General features: G+C 44.5%; 1 protein-coding gene and 1 pseudogene across 2 annotated transcripts in view; one reads left to right on the top strand and one right to left on the bottom strand.

Moving 5' to 3' along the window:
- Positions 1-513: 513 nt before the first annotated feature.
- LOC126291606 (uncharacterized) overlaps positions 514-18,448 on the bottom strand; it is a 73,502-nt gene continuing 55,567 nt past the window's right edge. For both annotated transcript variants that reach the window (XM_049985141.1, XM_049985142.1), the window contains exon 3: positions 514-2,262. In XM_049985141.1, the coding sequence (XP_049841098.1) occupies positions 994-2,262 (1,269 nt within the window). In that variant the 3' untranslated portion in view covers positions 514-993. The remainder of the gene's footprint in view (positions 2,263-18,448) is intronic.
- Positions 8,032-8,149, top strand: LOC126292352 (5S ribosomal RNA; annotated as a pseudogene).

Genomic DNA, 18,448 nt, shown 5'->3' with positions numbered 1-18,448 from the left:
TGACAATTGCTAAGTTTGTAATTAATTAATGTGAAACTAAAACCAGAACATAAAGTACAGACAGAAAAACACTACACACACATTATGATGACCTATTCCATCCTTCATGCTCCTCACTATCATAATATTCATTAAGCACATGCTGTTTTCTTGAGGTTCAGATAAAATTTCTGATATACCTCTAATTATGAAGTATTACTCTTGCTTTACATGATGTAGATGCTAAATGATGTTGTCAACCATAAATAACAATTGAACAGGGCAGAACAACAACATTATACTTTGTGCTTTGGGCCATATGGAAATGAACATCTGAGAAATTGGCGAGACAGCTTTTTTGTAGGTGTTAATATACACAGTGTGGGATTACAGATGTAGATGAAGGAGGTTCACCATAAGATCAAAAAATTGCAGGAGCATGCATACACACTACAATCTTAAAATCAATGAAGGTCCTTATGGTTCTCAGCACCTGAGTTGTTCTGAAACTGATCAATAATTGAAAAATAAATCTGACATGATGAGTAAATTTTAATACAAATTTCAGAGTAACATACAAAGAAAGGTTAAGAACAAGAAAATGCGACCACAAATTTGCTTTGTGAACATACACAAATAATGTGTTCACTGTACATTGAACCACGATGTGTTAACTTCAAAATAAAATAATCTCCCTTTCTACCAATCATTGGGTTTGGGAATTTTTTTAAATCTCAAACCGTTTTAACTTTTCTGTCAGCTTAACCCCATCTGACAGTAGCTATCTGGTTCACAGTGTTTGCCAGTGTCACTCAAACATTTGACAACTATGCCTACTGTTTGTTTGGCTCAAATTTTGGATATTGAGCACATCCTGCTAGATAGGTTTAACTGCCTGGAAGAGAAGCTCCTTATCTGAAGACAGACTGATTGCACTGTGGAACATGTAAGTAACTATGAGGTCATCTTGGGAGAACAGTCACTGTTCTGCAAAATATCCCTGAACATTCACTCCTACTCTGGCAGGAAGTTATCGAAACTGTAATCCTTTTTTTTCGGTGGTCTGTGGTGCCAGACAAATGGTGGAGAAGTTTGCCGTTGCGCAGTTGCTTCCTGCTCCAACAGAGTTTTCTCCAGAATGGGTCGGACGGTGTCCTCTGGCTGGGGCCGGACTGCTGAATAGTGTTGTCTTTTGTCTGTTGTCGTTGGAGATAAAGGTGGTAACAATAGCCGGCTTGTCGTGGTAGGTACTTTGACCACACTGTCCTTCAAGATGGTGCCAGGTGCTTCCTCGAGAGCTGGACGGACGTGTTTCAGGTCCTCTTCGGCACTAGTCAGCGGCACCTCTGTTGTCTTCAGCAGTTGTTTGCTGTCATTTGTTGCCTGATGTGCTGATGGTAGCACCGACTGATTGGTTGTGCTAGATATTCCAGCCTCACTATCCTTCAGGATGCTGCCAACTGCCTCCTCAAGAGCTAGAAGAATGTGTTTGAAGTCATCTTCAGCACGAGTCGGTGGCACCTTTGTCGTTTCCGGTGGTTGTTTGTTCTCTGTAGTTGTTGGACTTGCCGGTGGTATCACTGACCAACTGGTTGTGGTAGGTACCTTGACGTCACAGTCTTTCAAGATGCTGCCGAGTGCCTCCTCGAGAGTCGGAAGAATGTGTTTCAAGTCCTCATCAGTATCAGTCGGTGGCACTTCTGTTGTCTGCGGCAGTTGCTTGCTGTCTGTCATTGTTGGACGTGCTGGTGGTATCACTGAGTGACCGGTTGTGGTAGGTACTTTAGCCTCACTGTCCTTCAAAATGCCACCGAGTGCCTCCTCGAGAGATGGAAGAATGTGTTTCAAGTCCTCTGCAGCATCAGTCAGTGGCACCTCCGTCGTGAGCTGCGGTTGCTTGGTGTCCGTCACTGTCGGATGTAATGGTGGTAGTACCGGCCGGTTGGTCGACGAAAGTACCTCAGCCTCACTGTCTTTCAAAACACTGCCAAGTGTCTCCTCGAGAGTCGGAAGAATGTGTTTCAAGTCCTCTTCGGAGTCATTCGCAGGCACCTTTGCAGTTTGCTGCAGAGGCAGGTACACGGTAGCATTGAGTTGCGGCTGTTGTGGTTTGAGCTTGAGGACACTCTTCAGATCGTCTTCTAGTTGTGGACGGAACTCGTGGATTTCGGGTGGTTTGCCAGTTGATGTGACGTCGACTCTGGGAGGCTGCCTCGGTTGCTGCGTCCTCGATTTTTCTTGGTCTTCGGACTCGCTCAGAATGCTTTTGAGCAGCTCTGCCAGCTGCAGAATAAAAACAGGATGTAGGAACATTTTCAGGAGTGAATTTTGGCTTAATTTGATTTTAATAAAAGATGTCACATAATTTCAGATTTTCATTGTTAGTACACATCAGTGTTACAGGTCCTATTAGACTCCAGCAGGATAGTGAGAAACGCAGAATTGAAAAAATGGTTCAAAAATGGCTGTAAGCACTATGGGACTTAACATCTGAGGTCATCAGTCCCCTAGAACGTAGAACTACTTAAACCTAACTAACCTAAGGACATCACACACATCCATGCCCAAGGCAGGATTCGAACCTGTGACCGTAGCAGCAGCACGGTTCCAAACTGAAGCGCCTAGAACGCAGAATTGAAAGAGAAATCCAGATGAGTTATCAGATTAGTCATTCTCAGCAGTCCGAGAGGAACTTCTCGTGTCCTTAAACTGAGAAAAAAATTATGACCATATCATAGTCATCATTACTGAACCACTTACCACATACATCCCTGCCATCCTGGTCTGTACAGCTCTCGCAATCCAGCAAACAACTTCTTCAGTCCATCTACCAATCATTCTCTTGACACTTATGTCCTGACTACCTCACTCTTTGTCGAAGTACTGTATTGAGTTTTTAATAGCATTTATGTTGCATCGATGCATTGGAATGTTTGTTAATGAAACGAATGTGCACCACCTTCATTTTCCTGACAATAGCGTGCTGTTTGCATTTCGTGCAGAGGAGTTAAACGACGAATGGAAGAACATAATAAAGCAATACATAGAATGTCTAATGAACACACTGAAAAGATAACAGCAGTAATGAATGATGTAGTCAGTTTTAATTCACAGGAGGAAAGGAAACCACTGATGCTATTTGTGCAGTAAGGCAGGAATTTAGGAGCCTCGAGAAAACAAGCGAAATGTTTGCTCGTACTTTATAGATCTAGATAAGGCATAAGAACAATTATATGGCAAGTTCTACGTGCTATGGAAGATTCACTAGGAAAAGCTCCAAATGTGGGTGTCAATGAAATTTTTTGCGAAATGTAACAAGGATTAGTTGTTAAAACATTTGAATAATTTTATTTTAAAAATATCTCCATTTAGCACCAATACCTTTTTCCTTTTGGTGGAAATAGTCCTTAAAGAAATTATGCCACTCCTCCTGATGCACTTCAGAAACCTGGTTTTTCCAGGAATTTTGTTTTTAATTTTCGGGAACACCAATAATTACAAGGTGCTACAGTATTTGATCAAAAGTATCCGGACACCCCAAAAATACACGTATTCATACTAGGTGCATTGTGCTGCCACCTACTGCCAGGTAACTCCATATCAGCGACCTTAGTAGTCATTAGAAATCGTCAGAGAGCAGAATGGGGCACTCTGCGGAACTCACGGACTTCGAACGTGGTCATGTGATTTGGTGTTACTTGCATCATACTTCTGTACGCGAGATGTCCACACTCCTAAACATCCCTAGGTCCACTGTTTCCGATGTGATAGTGAAGTGGAAACGTGAAGGGACACGTACAGCACAAAAGCATACAGGCCGACCTCGTCTGTAGACTGACAGAGAACGCCGACAGTTGAAGAGGGTCGTAATGTGTAATAGGCAGACATCAGTCCAGACCATCACACAGGAATTCCAAGCTGCATCAGGATCCACTGTAAGTACTATGACAGGAAGGAGGTGAGAAAACATGGATTTCATGGGCGAGCGTCTGCTCATAAGCCACACATCACGCCGATAAATGCCAAACGGCGCCTCGCTTGATGTGAGGAGTGTAAACATTGTACAACTGAACAGTGGAAAACGTTGTGTGGAGTGACGAATCACAGTACACAATGTGGCGATCCGCTAGCTGGGTGTGGGTATGGGGAATGCTCGGTGAACGTCATCTGCCAGTGTGTGTAGTGTCAACAGCAATGTGCGGAGGCGGTGGTGTTATGGTGAGGTCGTTGTGAGGGTACTGGTGTGTAGTGTCTGTAAGTGGTTGTTCTTTGGATGCCCTGTGGCGCCAGAAGTCGCAAGCAGAGGCAGTTCTTGAGAGGCTGTGGAAGGTGAAGGCTGCGTGAGCCAAAGGCGGTTGCGTAGCGAAGGATTTATCTCTATGTTTAAAGTAGTGGCACACAGTTTGAATAATAGTGTGTTTATGTTTGTGCAGTGTGATAAAGGAAATAAATTAAATTTTACCAGTTCTTAATGCGTCTCCATCAGTTAGTACCACACCACTGCATTTAACAATGAACTAAGTCTCGATATACACAGTCAACTACAACATAATAATCATTAATTAACACATATTATCTCCAAAGACGAAGGGAGCTTATATCGTTTATTAATGGTGGGGGCTTGCATCCATTGTTTTTTCCGTGGTACTATGGCAGCACAGGCCTACACTGGTGGTTAAAAAACCTTCCTTCCCACTCTTGACGAGCAGTTCGGGGATGGCGGTTGCATCTTTCATCACGATTGAGCACCTGTTCATAACGCACGGCCTGTGGCGGAGTGGTTACACGACAATAACATCCCTGTAATGGAGTGGCCTGCACAGAGTCCTGATCTTAATCCTATAGTACACCTTTGGAATGTTTTGGAACGCCGACGTCATGCCAGGCCTCACCGACCGAAATCGATACCTGTCCTCAGTACAGGTGCAGAACTCCATGAAGAATGGGCTGCCATTCCGCAAGAAACTTTCCAGCGCCTGCTTGAACGTATGCCTGTGAAAGTGTTCAAAAATGTCCAAATGTGTGTGAAATCTTATGGGACTTAACTGCTAAGGTCCCTAAGCTTACACACTACTTAACCTAAATTATCCTAAGGACAAACACACACATCCATGTCCGAGGGAGGACTCGAACCTCCGCCGGGACCAGCTGCACAGCCCATGACTGCAGCGCCTGAGACCACTCGGCCAATCCGGCGCGGCCTGTGAGAGTGAAAGCTGTCATCAAGTCTAAGGGTGGACCAACACCATACTGAATTCCAGCATTACCTATGGAGGGCGCCACAAACTTGTAAGTCATATTCGGCCAGGTGTCGGGATACTTTTGATCACATAGTGTAGGTCAGGGCTTTATGGTAGAAGGACCATGGTGCTGACTTTTAGGGCATCTAGATACTCAGCTGTCGGTTTTGCTGTATGGCACGATGCGTTGCTGTTATGGGAAGTTGTTTTTCCTTGTACACACGTTGCAAAAACTTTTTTCAAAAATTTGTGGTAAACCGATATATATGCACCAATCGGGAGTAATTGTACATCTATCTTCAAATGCTGTAGTAGCATTTTAGAGAAAAAAAACTATCATCCACCTTGTTGCTAGTACTGCAGATGAGTCAAATTTTTTGAACCTTAGGATCTCTTTGAAAGACCATTTGAGCCTATTGACTTTTGCTCTTTAGGATGATAACAATAACTAACATTCATCATAGTAGCGATATTCCAAACCAAATTTTTAATGCCGCCTTTTCCCCAGAGTTTTTCTGCACCAATCAGTGCGTCGTAGTTTTTCATCAGGAATCGGTTTACATGGAATCCGTCGACCACAACAAAGTTAACTCGCATCTAATAGATGATGTAAAATGGTCTGGATCTGACTCATACCAATGCCCAATGTCGCCCGAATAAATTCGTGACATGTCCGTCTATTTCCGCCAAGCATTGCTCGAACAGCGTCAATATTTTCATCAGTAACAGCAGTTCTTGGGTGTTGGGCTCTGAGCACTATGGGACTTAACAGCTATGGTCTTCGGTCCCCTAGAACTTAGAACTACTTAAATCTAACTAACCTAAGGACAACACACAACACCCAGTCATCACGAGGCAGAGAAAATCAATGACCTCGCCGGGAATCGAATCCGGGAACCCGGGCTCTTGGGTGTTCTTCATGAAATTCACCACTAAGAAAAACCTGTCCATTTTGAGTCTCTGTACCAATTCTAAATTTTGCCTCAGATGGGCCTTCTTTCCCAAATGCATTTTTAATGTGGTACTCACATTGGTTAGGCGTTAAAATCTCAAAAAGTCAACCCAGAAATGTTCGCTAGCCAGATCATTTTTCAGTGCTCACAAAACTTTTTAAGTGATGATGATTAATGAACTATTACAGCAAATCGAACAAACTACACGGCAATCAGCTCGAAAAATCTTAGAAAGCAGCCGCCAAATATAAACAAATAAAATACTGAAACACCAAAAATACAAAGCGTTGCCATGCCTAAACCGTTGGCATTCAAAACAGCTTCCATTCGGTTCAGGATGGATAAATGTAGGTCCAGTGTGGTTTTCAAGGGAATTTTACACCGTTATTCCTGCAAAATAGCCTGCTTTGAAAAATTCAGTCCTTCTGCGCTGTAAAATAAATGTGTATTCATTATATTAATGTCTACAATTGCTTTTGTTGTTCGAGTTTTACTCAGCTGCAATACACAGCTTACAATTCGTTTACCTGTACACAAATAGAGGAAATATAGGCTGGCTATCCAGGAGGTTCCACCAGCAATTCAAAAATCATGACTTGGAAACTAAACTGACGGAAAAAAAATCCAAGAAGGAGATGTGCGACACGAATGAGGTTTGGTAGGCGTGTTTCTACATTTTAAAGATGATGTCTATCGAAATTTCGCACCAGCCGCATAAGAATGGCGGCAGTAGTGTCACCACGAGGAAATGAATCAGGTTTACTTTAAATACTTTAGATACGTGCTGTAACGGTCGTGAGGGTTAGTTACCTCTGAGACTGGGCATGGTGAGCTCATGTCAGTCAAGAATGACTCTAAGGCGACAAAGACGCCATTATCAACACCTCACTGAGTTTGAACGAGGTCGTGTAATAGGGCTAGAAGAAGTTGGATATTCCTTCTGCGATGTTGCACAAAGACGTAGCAGGAACGTAGGCACTGTACGTGACTGCTGGCAGCAGCGATTACGGACTCCGGACGGCCACGTGGCACTGCCTGCCTCTGGCGGCAGGCGAATTCCAACAGTTGGCACCACAGTGACGCAACGAACTGGTACAAACTGGTTACTTCAAGGACAGCTCCGAGCCAAACGCCCTGTAGTGTGCATTCACTGACCCCAAACCACCGCCATTTGCGATTTCAGTAGTGTGAAGCGAGAGCTGTTTGGAGAGCGAGATCTCGGAGCCAATGATGGCCGTGTGTTGGCTAGAAGAAGGCCAGTTAAGCAGCCTGCAACTTGCTTGACACACTGGAGCCACGCCTGCAGTACAGCAGGAGCACTGTCACGGTTATCCCATGCACCCTGACTGCAAAGTTGTGCGTCCATCTCGCGATTCTACCTGTTGTGCTGCCACTCACGAGCAGCATTCCAGGGGATGTTTTCCAACAGGATAACGCTCACCCACATTCCGCTGTTGTAGTCATGCTTCCTTGGCCTGCTCGATCACCAGGCCTGTCTCCAGTCGAGCATACACGGAACATCATCAGACTACAACTCCAGCAGCAGTAACCATCCCTGTGATAATCGACCGAGTGAAACAGGCGTGGAACACCATCCCACAAAGTGACATCCGGCACCTGTACAACACAGCACAACACATGCACCTTTGCATGCTTGCGTCCAACCTTTTGGCGGTTTACCCCGGTTATTAATGTACCAGCATTTCACATTTGCAATGGCTTATCTCGCAATTAACTTTGATCTTCCAAAGTTAATCACTAACATATGTTACCTAGACAGAAGTGTTCTCGAAATTTCATTACACTGCATTAATTATTTTTTGCTGTTGCAATTATTTTCATCAGTTTATTAGAGATAGGCCAACGGCCTTGCCGCAGTGGTAACACCGGTTCCCGGCAGATCACCCAAGTTAAGCGCTGTCGGGCTGGGCTAGCACTTGGGTGGGTGACCGTCAGGTCTGCCGAGAGCTGTTGGCAAGCGGGGTACACTCAGCCTTGTGACGCAAACTGAGGAGCTACTTGACTGGGAAGTAGTGACTCCGGTGTCAGAAACTGACAAACGTCCGGGAGAGCGGTGTGCTGACCACATGCCCCTACATATCCGCATCGGGTGACGCCTGTGGGCTGTGGATGACGCGGCGGCCGGACGGTACCGTTGGGCCTTCGTGGCCTGTTCGGGCGGAGTTTAGTTTATTCGAGACAGAGAATGTGCGTCTGTTGGAAAAAGTTCGGCTGCTTTCAAATTTTTTTCCTTTGTCCTTTCCTGCCGATTTGACTTGGAATGCACTAAAATGGTGACAAATCAGGAGAAGGCGCAGTGTATGACAACGGCCCTGTGAAAGTATCGGCGACAGCGTGGGTGGGCACCACCAGCAAAAACAAGTACAGTAAGGTGGTTAAAAAAATACAGCCACTGTCAAATACTTTCTCCGAAGTGGGCGTCCCCTTGTGTCTCAATAATGTGTTGACAGAGTGAAGGTGCAACTCCCCAAGTCAATTCATCGTACTTCGCGCGAATTGCAGGACGCACGAATAACTCTCCATAAAATGCTACACAATCGGTTACGCCTTTTTGCGTACAAAAGTGCAATTGGTCGAAGCATTACAGCCACACCATCGTCCTCTGCACTGTGCTTTCACGCGCTCCGTGCTGGTTTCCAAAAGGCTGACAGTGAGATGAAGCAATAGCGTTCCACATTTCTGGACATGTGGACGCCAAAACGTTAGCATTTCGAGCTCCAAAAACCCACAGAACACATCCGTGGTAGTCTGAACGGTACACAACGCGAAATGTTTACCTGTACAATGCCGAGCTGTTCCTGCTACCACAGATCAAAGAGGTGCAGCCATCCACCATCTACCAGCATCACGATGCAGCGCGACATTAGAGTCTGGGCCTGCAGAATGTGCTGAATGACATATTTCTTTCCTGACGAGAACACGACAAGTGCCATCACCCGATTTCCCAGTAACTTCGCTCAGTCAAAGAGGGCTCAAAATAAGCGAACACCTGCTTCCGGTTATCCGTAGATTCGACCGCTTCTGAGAAAACGACAGTTAAAGTTTTCGAGATACTTTATATGCCTTTCAGTGAGGAAAGCGGTGACAGAGTGTCTTGGGACGCAGATTTATACTTCTGCGCTCCGTGTTCGAAACCCGATTATTATTTTTAATTTTGTTTTTCATTTATCTACTCATATGTCTGGTGAATGAGGTAAAAAAATAAATGAATGGAAAAATTATTTGAAGTTGTTTTTCGGTAGAATTCCTCTGGTGTAACGTGATTCATAATCAACTGCAAGCGCCAGTTACCAGAAAAGTGATCCGTTGTGCGTGGTTTGTCGCGAAATTGTTGCCAACGCACAAAGTCTTAAGCAATGTTTACTACGATTCCTTCCCGAGTGAGAGTCATACGAAGAAATGTCACTGTGGCAAACCTGTGTTCACGCAATGCACTTGGTGTTCGGAAATTCTATGTTTCGAATGTCTGTTCGACTAGTATCATGCAAGGGAACGCACCAAATCTTCCTGAAGAATAAACGTAAGTATAAACTATAAGAATTAACAACTGATATAAGAATGAAATATAAGAAAAAGAGAATTTAAGAAGATTGTAACCACAGAAAATATTATACACACACATACACTAAAGAGCCAAGGACACTGATACACCTACCTAAACATCGTGTAGGACCCCAGAGGACGCAGAAGTGCCGCAACACGACGTGGCATGGACTCGACTAATTCTGAAGCAGTGATGCAGGAAACTGACACCACGAATCCTGCAGCGCTGTCCATAAATCCGTAAGAGTACGAAGGGGTGGAGATCTTTTTTGAACAGCACATTGCAACAGTTTGGTGGCCAGCGGAAGTGTTTAAACTCAGAGGAGTGTTCCTGGATCCACTCTGTAGCAACTCTGGACGCGGGGGTGTCGCATTGTCCTGCTGGAATTGTCCAAGTCCCTCGAAATGCACAATGGACATGAATAGATAGATGTAAGTGATGCTTACGTCACCTGTCAGAGTCGTATCTAGAGGTCTCAGGGGTCCCACATCACTCTAACTGCGCACGCCCCACACCATTACAGAGCCTCCACTAGCCTGAACAGTCCTCTGCTGACGTGCAGGGTCCATGGATTCATAAGGTTGTCTCCATGCCAGTACACGTCCATCAAATAGTTCAAATGGCTCTGAGCACTATGCGACTTCTGAGGTCATCTGTCGCCTAAAACTTAGAACTAATTAAACCCAACTAACCTAAGGACATCTAACCTAAGGACATCACACACATCCATGCCCGAGGCAGGATTCGAACCTGCGACGGTAGCGGTCGCTCGGTTTCAGATTGCAGCGCCTAGAACCGCACGGTCACTCCGGCCGGCTCACGTCGATCAGCTCGATACAATTGGAAACGAGACTCGTCCAACCAGGCAGCACGTTTCCATTCATCAATAGTCCAAAGTCAGTGTTGACGGGCCCAGGCGAGGCGTAAAGCTTTGTGTCGTGAAGTCCTCAAGGGTACACGAAGGGGCCTTCGGCTCCGAAAGCAGATATCCATGACGTTTCGTTGAATTGTTCGCACGCTGATACTTCTTGAAGGCCCAGCATGTTGCACTTCTGTCACGTTGAACGAATCTCTTCATTCGTCGTTGCTCCGGTCCTTGCAGGATCTTTTTCCGGCCGCAGCGATGTCAGAGATTTGATGTTTTACCGAATTCCTGATATTTACGGGACACTCGTGAAATAGTCGTACGGTAAAATCCCCACTTCATCGCTACCTCGGAGATGCTGTATCCCATCGCTCGAGTGCCGACTATAGCACCACGTGCAAACTCACTTAAATCTTCATAACCTGCCATTGTATCAGCAGTAACCGATCTAACAACTGCGCCAGACACTTGTCTTATATAGGCGTTGCCGACCGCAGCGCCGTATTTTGCCTGTTTACCTATCTCTGTATTTGAATACGCATGCCTATACCACTTTATTTGGAGCTTCAGTGTATTATAAAACACAGTTGCAATTTCACAATTAATATAACGCCTTGTGTCCCCTAACTTTATAAGAAATATTCGTGTACCATCCTTCTATGGGCATTGGTAGATAAATGAATAAAATAAAATAAAAACACTTGTCGGGTTTTGAACATAGGACGCAGAAATGAGAGAACGAAAAACTAGCCACTATTTAACCAGTTGCGGTCAACGTGTTGCGCGCTAGAAGCGATCTAAATTATGTCCGAAACTTTTGACGCTCGTTTTCCCAGAAACGGTCGAATCTCTGCGGATAAGCCGAGATATGTGTTCGCTTATTTTAGCTCCTCTTCCACCGAGCGAAGTTTCTGGGAAATCGGGTAATGGCACTCGCTTCTCCTGGCGAGAGGGGGACGGATCGTGATCGTCTTATCGCACGGACCGCACGCTCTTCCAATGTCAAGCACTTAGATTTCTTTTTGTGGTGTTACGTCAAGGAGGGCGGGTACACAACACAGCCGATGACGTCGCCACATTTCGTGCAGGAATCAATGAAGCAGTCACAACTGTTGATGCAGCAGTGCTGACCTCTACGTGGGCAGAACTCAAATATCGCCTTGATGTTCCGAGAGCGACGAGTGGGGTTCACTTCGAAATAGTGACAGAACAGAAAAGGAACTCCGAGATTGGCCTGCCAAACGTTTTTCAACAAATCACGATGCTTTGACGCAAATATTTTCCAACTTAACGGTTTTTCTAGACGATACAGGGGCTTTACGTATACAAGACTGATCTACCACGTTTACTAGATTCGTCCATTCTTTACTGACAAGAACAACACCACAAACGCATTGGGATTACATTGCAGATCATACGACTTTGTGTTACTCACCGTTGAAATATATAATTGTTCCTCCTCCCTCGTATTTCGATTTACATCCGTAGCAGCAGAAATCATTCGCCAGTGCTGTTACTAATGAGTAAATAGTAAAAGTAGGACAAATTCTAGCATTTTTAAAGTTTACAGAAAATGTAAACAACAGCATTATACCAAAATTCAGGTGATATTTCCCGTGTGCTGTTGGTGACGTGCGCAGTGCCGATATGATAAAGAAGCTTGCAACAAATCCATTGGTGTTTCCGCACTGTGCTGGTTTTATCTGATTAATAAAAAAACGACGACCATTTGTTTTATTTTCTATTTTGAGTCCGTCGCAATTTTCGATGAGCTGCATTCTCCACTGCAGAAACACCTATCACTGAAAGGTTCCTAAATGAGAAATTGTGGCCGCACGGTAGAGGCGCCATGTCACTGATTGCGCGGTCCCTCCCGCCGGAGGTTCGAGCCCTCCCTCGGGCATGGGTGTGTGTATGTTGTTCTTAGCATAAATTAGTTTAAGTAGTGTGTAAGTCTAGGGACCGATTACCTCAGCAGTTTGGTCTATTAGGAACTCACACACATTTGAACATTTGAGAAATTGTGTTTAGCCTTTTGAAATCCAGGCGATTACAATGAAGTGAGTAATGATACTGTGAAAACTTTAGCAATATTGTAAAATAGAGCACTTACAAAGAAAAATTGGACGCTTTCCTGTAAGAAAGCATTGCAAGACGCTGCAGAAGCATAGCATATGGAGTCGATGGCATAGGAAGTTTTTTCCATGTTGCGTTCACGGCGTTGTAATCTGATGACATGTGTTTGACGATCTGGCATAACTTTTGGTTTTTGGCAGTCTGCATCAAAGTCACTACTGGCTTATGGACACCGATATTATTTTATGGAAAGTTTTTGTACATAACTCGCTGGCAAACCCGGCATTGTTCCGATATTCATTTTGCCAATTTTCTGTTAGCAATGAAAACAGAAAATGAACTGTATAGCGTAATACTGAAAAAAATTCATTTCCATGATTGGTGAAAACACAAATGCACAATGATGCACTTGTGTAGGTACATTCAGCGGCATATGTGGATACTGTCCGCAAAATATCTTGCGAATAAAGTTGGTAGCAAAGACGTAATAAATTTAAACGCCATGCACGATGCGGCAGTTTGTCACGGAACTCAATCTTTATGACGTCATATCTGATGACCTATGAGCCGTACCATTTGGTAGGTGCATTTAGCGGCGTATGTGGATACCGCCTGCGAAATTTATTGTGAATAGTGTAGCCGTCACTGCCAAATGTAGATGTTGGCGTGCGGCGGAGGAATGTTGGATGCGAATGGAAAGTGTCAGGATGTGGCGTGTTAAAACTCGGCCGTGATCTTCAAGTGCTTTATTATTCCCAGCTGCAGTGCCACGTTCCTCGCTGTCTACGTCACAGGGTCCCACAATGCTGAGGACGCCACTTTGCTGTCTGTAAAACAGCATGGCGCGGAAGGGCTACTTGAGCGACCCGTGCAACGTACTGCGGCGTGCCGGCCGTGTACAGCCGTGGTATTCTGGCGACGTCTGGATGCTGGGTATACGAGTATACCCCGTACCACTTGGTCAAAACAGTTTATTGTATACTGAAGTAGTTACATTTAGAAAAAATGTATCTAGCGGACGTGCGTGTATACCATCATGTCTTGCACAGAAGTGTGTGTATCTCTGTGTCCTCCTTTTTGTGCTGGGGAACATCTCAGGAGTTATGCCTCCAAAGAATTCCTTGACATTTTCGTGCAGTGTTTCAGTACTCTTAAACCGATGCTGAGCCAAACCGGACTTGGTTGTTCGCCAGTGCGGGTTCTGTGGCGAGGTAAGGTGTGCGCTTCGTTGTGGTCATTTCAGGCGCGGCTGGAACTGCCGAACCGTGCCCAAGCCCGTGGCCTGGGGATATTTCGTCGAGAGCTCACTCATCTGAACAGCAAAAGTTGTCTGTCCTATTGTATTCACGTGTGATCCACACTCCCTTGCCTTCAAGCCGAGGTAACAATCATGTTTGCAACATGTCCAAAAAGAATGTGCATTAGCGCACCCTTCCAAAAATGCGTTTCGAACAAGTATCGTGACGACATCTCTGGCCGTATCGTAACATCAGCTTGGGCTTCGCGAAAGCTGTGCGTAAGAACTCACTCATTATCTGTGTCCTTGTTTGCCCCGTCGTTCGATGTCCGTACACCCACACAGACGCTCCTCGACAACGTAACGACGTCTGCGCAACTGAAACATTTCAGTGCTGAAACAAACCGATACAATGCTCGTTACAATGCTTTTTTTTCGTCAGCTTCAAAGCAGGATACCCCTTAAAACAACTGTTTATTTCCCCAGCTGCACAAACTCGAGAAGGGTGGGAACACATCGCTGCTCTTCGGTTTCTAGGCAGTGTGCTTTATTGGTATACGACCAGCGCCGGCCGTGTTGGCACGATTCAGATACTTTTTAGAACAGCTAGAGCAGTAGTCGTGCAACTTTTCCGCTCACGAGACAATACTGACACTGCAGAGCTGAACCTCGGGCCGCATAAGTACCGATGTTGTTATTAATTCGTAACATACGTAAATTGGTGTGTTATGTTATACAAAACAAACTAGCTAGCTATAATAAAGGAACCAAAAATTGGGACCGGCCCGCGCGTTAAAAGTCGGAACATTTGCTACAGACTGTTCTTTGTTTCACGTTGCTGCAAACTTCAGCGACCGCAAAGTAGTGACTCTGTAATTGTCCGACGAAGTGTTGTTATGCTGAACGCGTGAACGGATAAGTGGATTACAGACAGTGATCGTACTTATGTTTAAATGCAGCATGCAGTATTAGACACGCTCACAAATGCTTACTCAATGTTTTTCATGTTATTATTCTCGTAGTCGTGTTGTATCACAACAGCCTTGATTTAATTTCACATTCCTTGCAAGAAATATGTTCCGGATTTTAAGATGACTGTCTCTGTAACGTGTATTCACGAATCCTTATTACTGCCGTGTCAACATTGATACGACTCGCCATGCCCGTGAGTTGTCTGTACTGGAAGACAAACAAGGAAATATTTCCCCATCTCACACCCTCTTACATGGCAACTAGCCGTGCTGGCTTACCCCTCTGTCTCTGAGGCAAGAGGTTAATTTTACTTAGCTCACGGCGAAATTCATCAACGTGAAATGAAAGTAAGCCCATCTTAAAATATTACCATCTCTGTATTTTTGTTTACTAGTGAGCGGGGCAACTACGCTCTTAAGGTCTCTTGATGTTTTTGAATTCGGTTGTTAGTTTTGCAAGATGCGTCTGAGAAGTTCAGTGAATTATCTCACAAAACGAAAAACAAGAATTACAAATAAAATACTAGTCTTCAAAATAATCACTGTTAGCCAGAACACACTTTTGACATCGGTTTTACATCTACATCTGTACTCTGAAAACCACAGTGAGGTGCATGGCAGTTATTAGGGTTCCTTCCTGTTCCAATTACATATACAGCACGGGAAGAATGACTGTCTGAATGCCTCTGTCCGTGCAGTAATTATTCTAATCTTATCCTCACATTCTCTATGTGAGCGATGCGTAGGGGGTTGTAGTATATCCTAGAGTAACCACTTAAAGCCGGTGCTTGAAACTTTCTCGGGATAGTTAAATTCTGTCTTGAATAGTCTGGGTTCCTCCAGTATCTCTGTGACACTCTCCCACACAACAAACGACCCTATGACCATTCGTGCTGCCCTTCTCTGTATACGTGCCATATCACCTATTAGTCCTCTCTGGTACCGGTCCCAAACACGTCAGCAGTTGGTATGCAACGTGAACAGCAAGGGTCCCAACATACTTCCCTGGAACACCCGAAGTTACTTCTACGTCTGACGATGACTCTCCGTGTATCCTCGGTACCAGAAAGCTCTCAGCCGAGTCACAAATTTCACTTGATACCTCATATGATCGTACTTTTGACAGTATGCGTAAGTGTGGCACTGAATCAAATGATTTTCGGAAATCAAGAAATACGGCGTCTACCCGACTGCCTCGATCCGAAGCCTTCAGTGTGTCATGTGAGAAAAGTGTGAAGTGGGTTTCACGATATCGGTGTTTTCGAAATCCATGTTGGTTGGCACTGAGCAGGTCATTCTGTTCAAGACACCTCATTATGTTTGAGCTCAGAACATGTTCTAAGATTCTACAACAAACCGATGTCGAGGATACTGGACGGTAGTTTTGTGTATCACTTCTACTACCCTTCTTGTAGGCGGGTCTGACCTGTGCCTTTTCCGAAGAACTGGCACGATGTCGCTTGTAAGGCTATTCGAAACTGTCTGCAAACGCTTCTCGTGAAATCGTCCGTAGCAACGTGATCACGCATTGCCGGCCATTTTTCTCCCGCCTTAAATTAGCTCTGGAAACGCTTAAGCTTCACAGACGTTGACCGCGGTACTGCGACTGGTTTCATGAGAAGAGTTTTTTTCCTTTCTCTTTTTTTTATATACAATTGGCTTTCGGGACGTGCCCATGCAGCCATATCAACTCTGGATAAGACGATACGACACTGTGTTGCAACAGTTCAGAATAATCAATAGGATCAAGTCGTACCCCAGTACAGAGCTACATGGGCTTAGACTTGTCACGTGACCCCATGAGACGATTTTCGTACAGTTATGACGATCCGAAGAAAAGGACAACACAATACCCAGTGCCCGAGTGGAGAAAAATCTCCAACTGGACGGTGAATCGAACGTGGAGCCCTTCCATTTTTTAAACGAAATTTCTTTGATCCATGTATTAGTACCTCCCGTGCTGCCGACTTCTACTACTAATCCCTCTTACACCGAACGGCTACAGCATCGTAAGAGATTCTTCATAGCGTCTGCTTTCACACTGTGTCAATTAGCTGTTAAGTGGCCTAATCGACAGCGCTTGTGGAGGTTCCATGATCACGATATGCAGCAAATGTTTTCCGATGATTCTGATCCTGCACAATGCGAAAATATTCCCCATCAGTGTAGGTCTTACGAAAGATATTTTTTTCTCTCAGTGACTAATAGCCGAAAATGAGGCGACAAGCTCCACAATAAATCTGCAATAGTGCTACGATAAAAAAACAACTACAGTCATAGGAATTTAGCTTGTACATGAAGGTATGTGGCTACTCGAAACTCGACCCTAATAACACAACTGTCATCATTTTAATATTGGGCCAGGAAGAAGCGTAACAAACAGCGACTGAAGCATTACATTTACAGTGCTTGCTGTCTCTCGTACAAAAAGCGCTAGGATTATTTTTTTCTTCAGCGGCGTCCCCAGATTTGCTACGTTTTGCATCTGCTTCACCATCCACGCGGAACTGGAAGACAACGTGCGAGGCCTATTTGTTTATTAAGAGGCCTGGCGAGAGATTCCGCCTGACGTAATGCAGCCCACGTGACGTTACTGTCGCCCGTGTCCGTCTTAGTGGCCATTCTCGGCCGCACTCTGCAAGGGCAGTGAAGATGCTGCTGCAGCGTTTTCAATGGGAAGTGTTTGGTCACCCACCATACAGCCCATAACTGGCTCCGTCTGAGTTTCAATTCTGCTCACATGAACCGCTGCCTACGAAGACAATAGTTTTGCACAGTCAGCGAGCTGCATACCAGTTTAGAGAACTGGCGGAAAGCGCAGGTTGCTGCCTTCTTTGGCGAGTGTATTGGAAAGTTGGTACAACGCCACAATACATGTCTTACGTTGGAGCGGCGACTATGTAGAGAAGTAGTTGGAAAGTGTAGCTAACTGCTGCAAATAAAACATTTTTTACTTTCACTGTGGTTTCAGTTTCGCGACCGATAGGATCTTAATAAACGAATAACACTCGTCTAATTGTTAAGTGTGAAAGAATGTTATTAACGACGATTCCCCAAAAAATATCACACTTGCAAAATTGGTTTCATCATTTCTTATTCCTTATGTTTGGTTCTTACTGACCAAAGACCTTTACGTTTTACGATTTCTACTACATCAGATACAGCAGTAACAAAATGAGCAGAGTATATTGCAAAACCTTAATTATAATGAAGAAAACGGAAGTACACTTGCTTCGCCTGGCTTATCCCTTGAACTGAAATTAAAAAAAAAGAAAATCTACATTTGGTGTAAAGGCTGGTTAACGGTACGAAAATTTAGTTGCCACGTTAACTTACTCACCTGCTGCTGACAAATTTGTATTCCACATTAGCAACTGACTCGTTACATGCCCATCGAGATTTGACTCTCAGTTTTGTCCTACGGAAGTAGACGTGTTAAAATAAAAAAAATAATAATATTTCTCTATTTCAGAGAAGCTATTCATGGCATTATTATTTTATATTTTGCATCATCTTTGCCTGTACCATCGTCAGTTATTTTGCTACAGGGTCTCATTTCCAA

This window comes from Schistocerca gregaria, chromosome 9, assembly GCF_023897955.1.
Source record: "Schistocerca gregaria isolate iqSchGreg1 chromosome 9, iqSchGreg1.2, whole genome shotgun sequence".
Lineage (NCBI taxonomy): Eukaryota > Metazoa > Arthropoda > Insecta > Orthoptera > Acrididae > Schistocerca > Schistocerca gregaria.
Note: the sequence above shows the minus strand (reverse complement) of the source record. Positions and strands in the feature narration are given on the sequence as shown.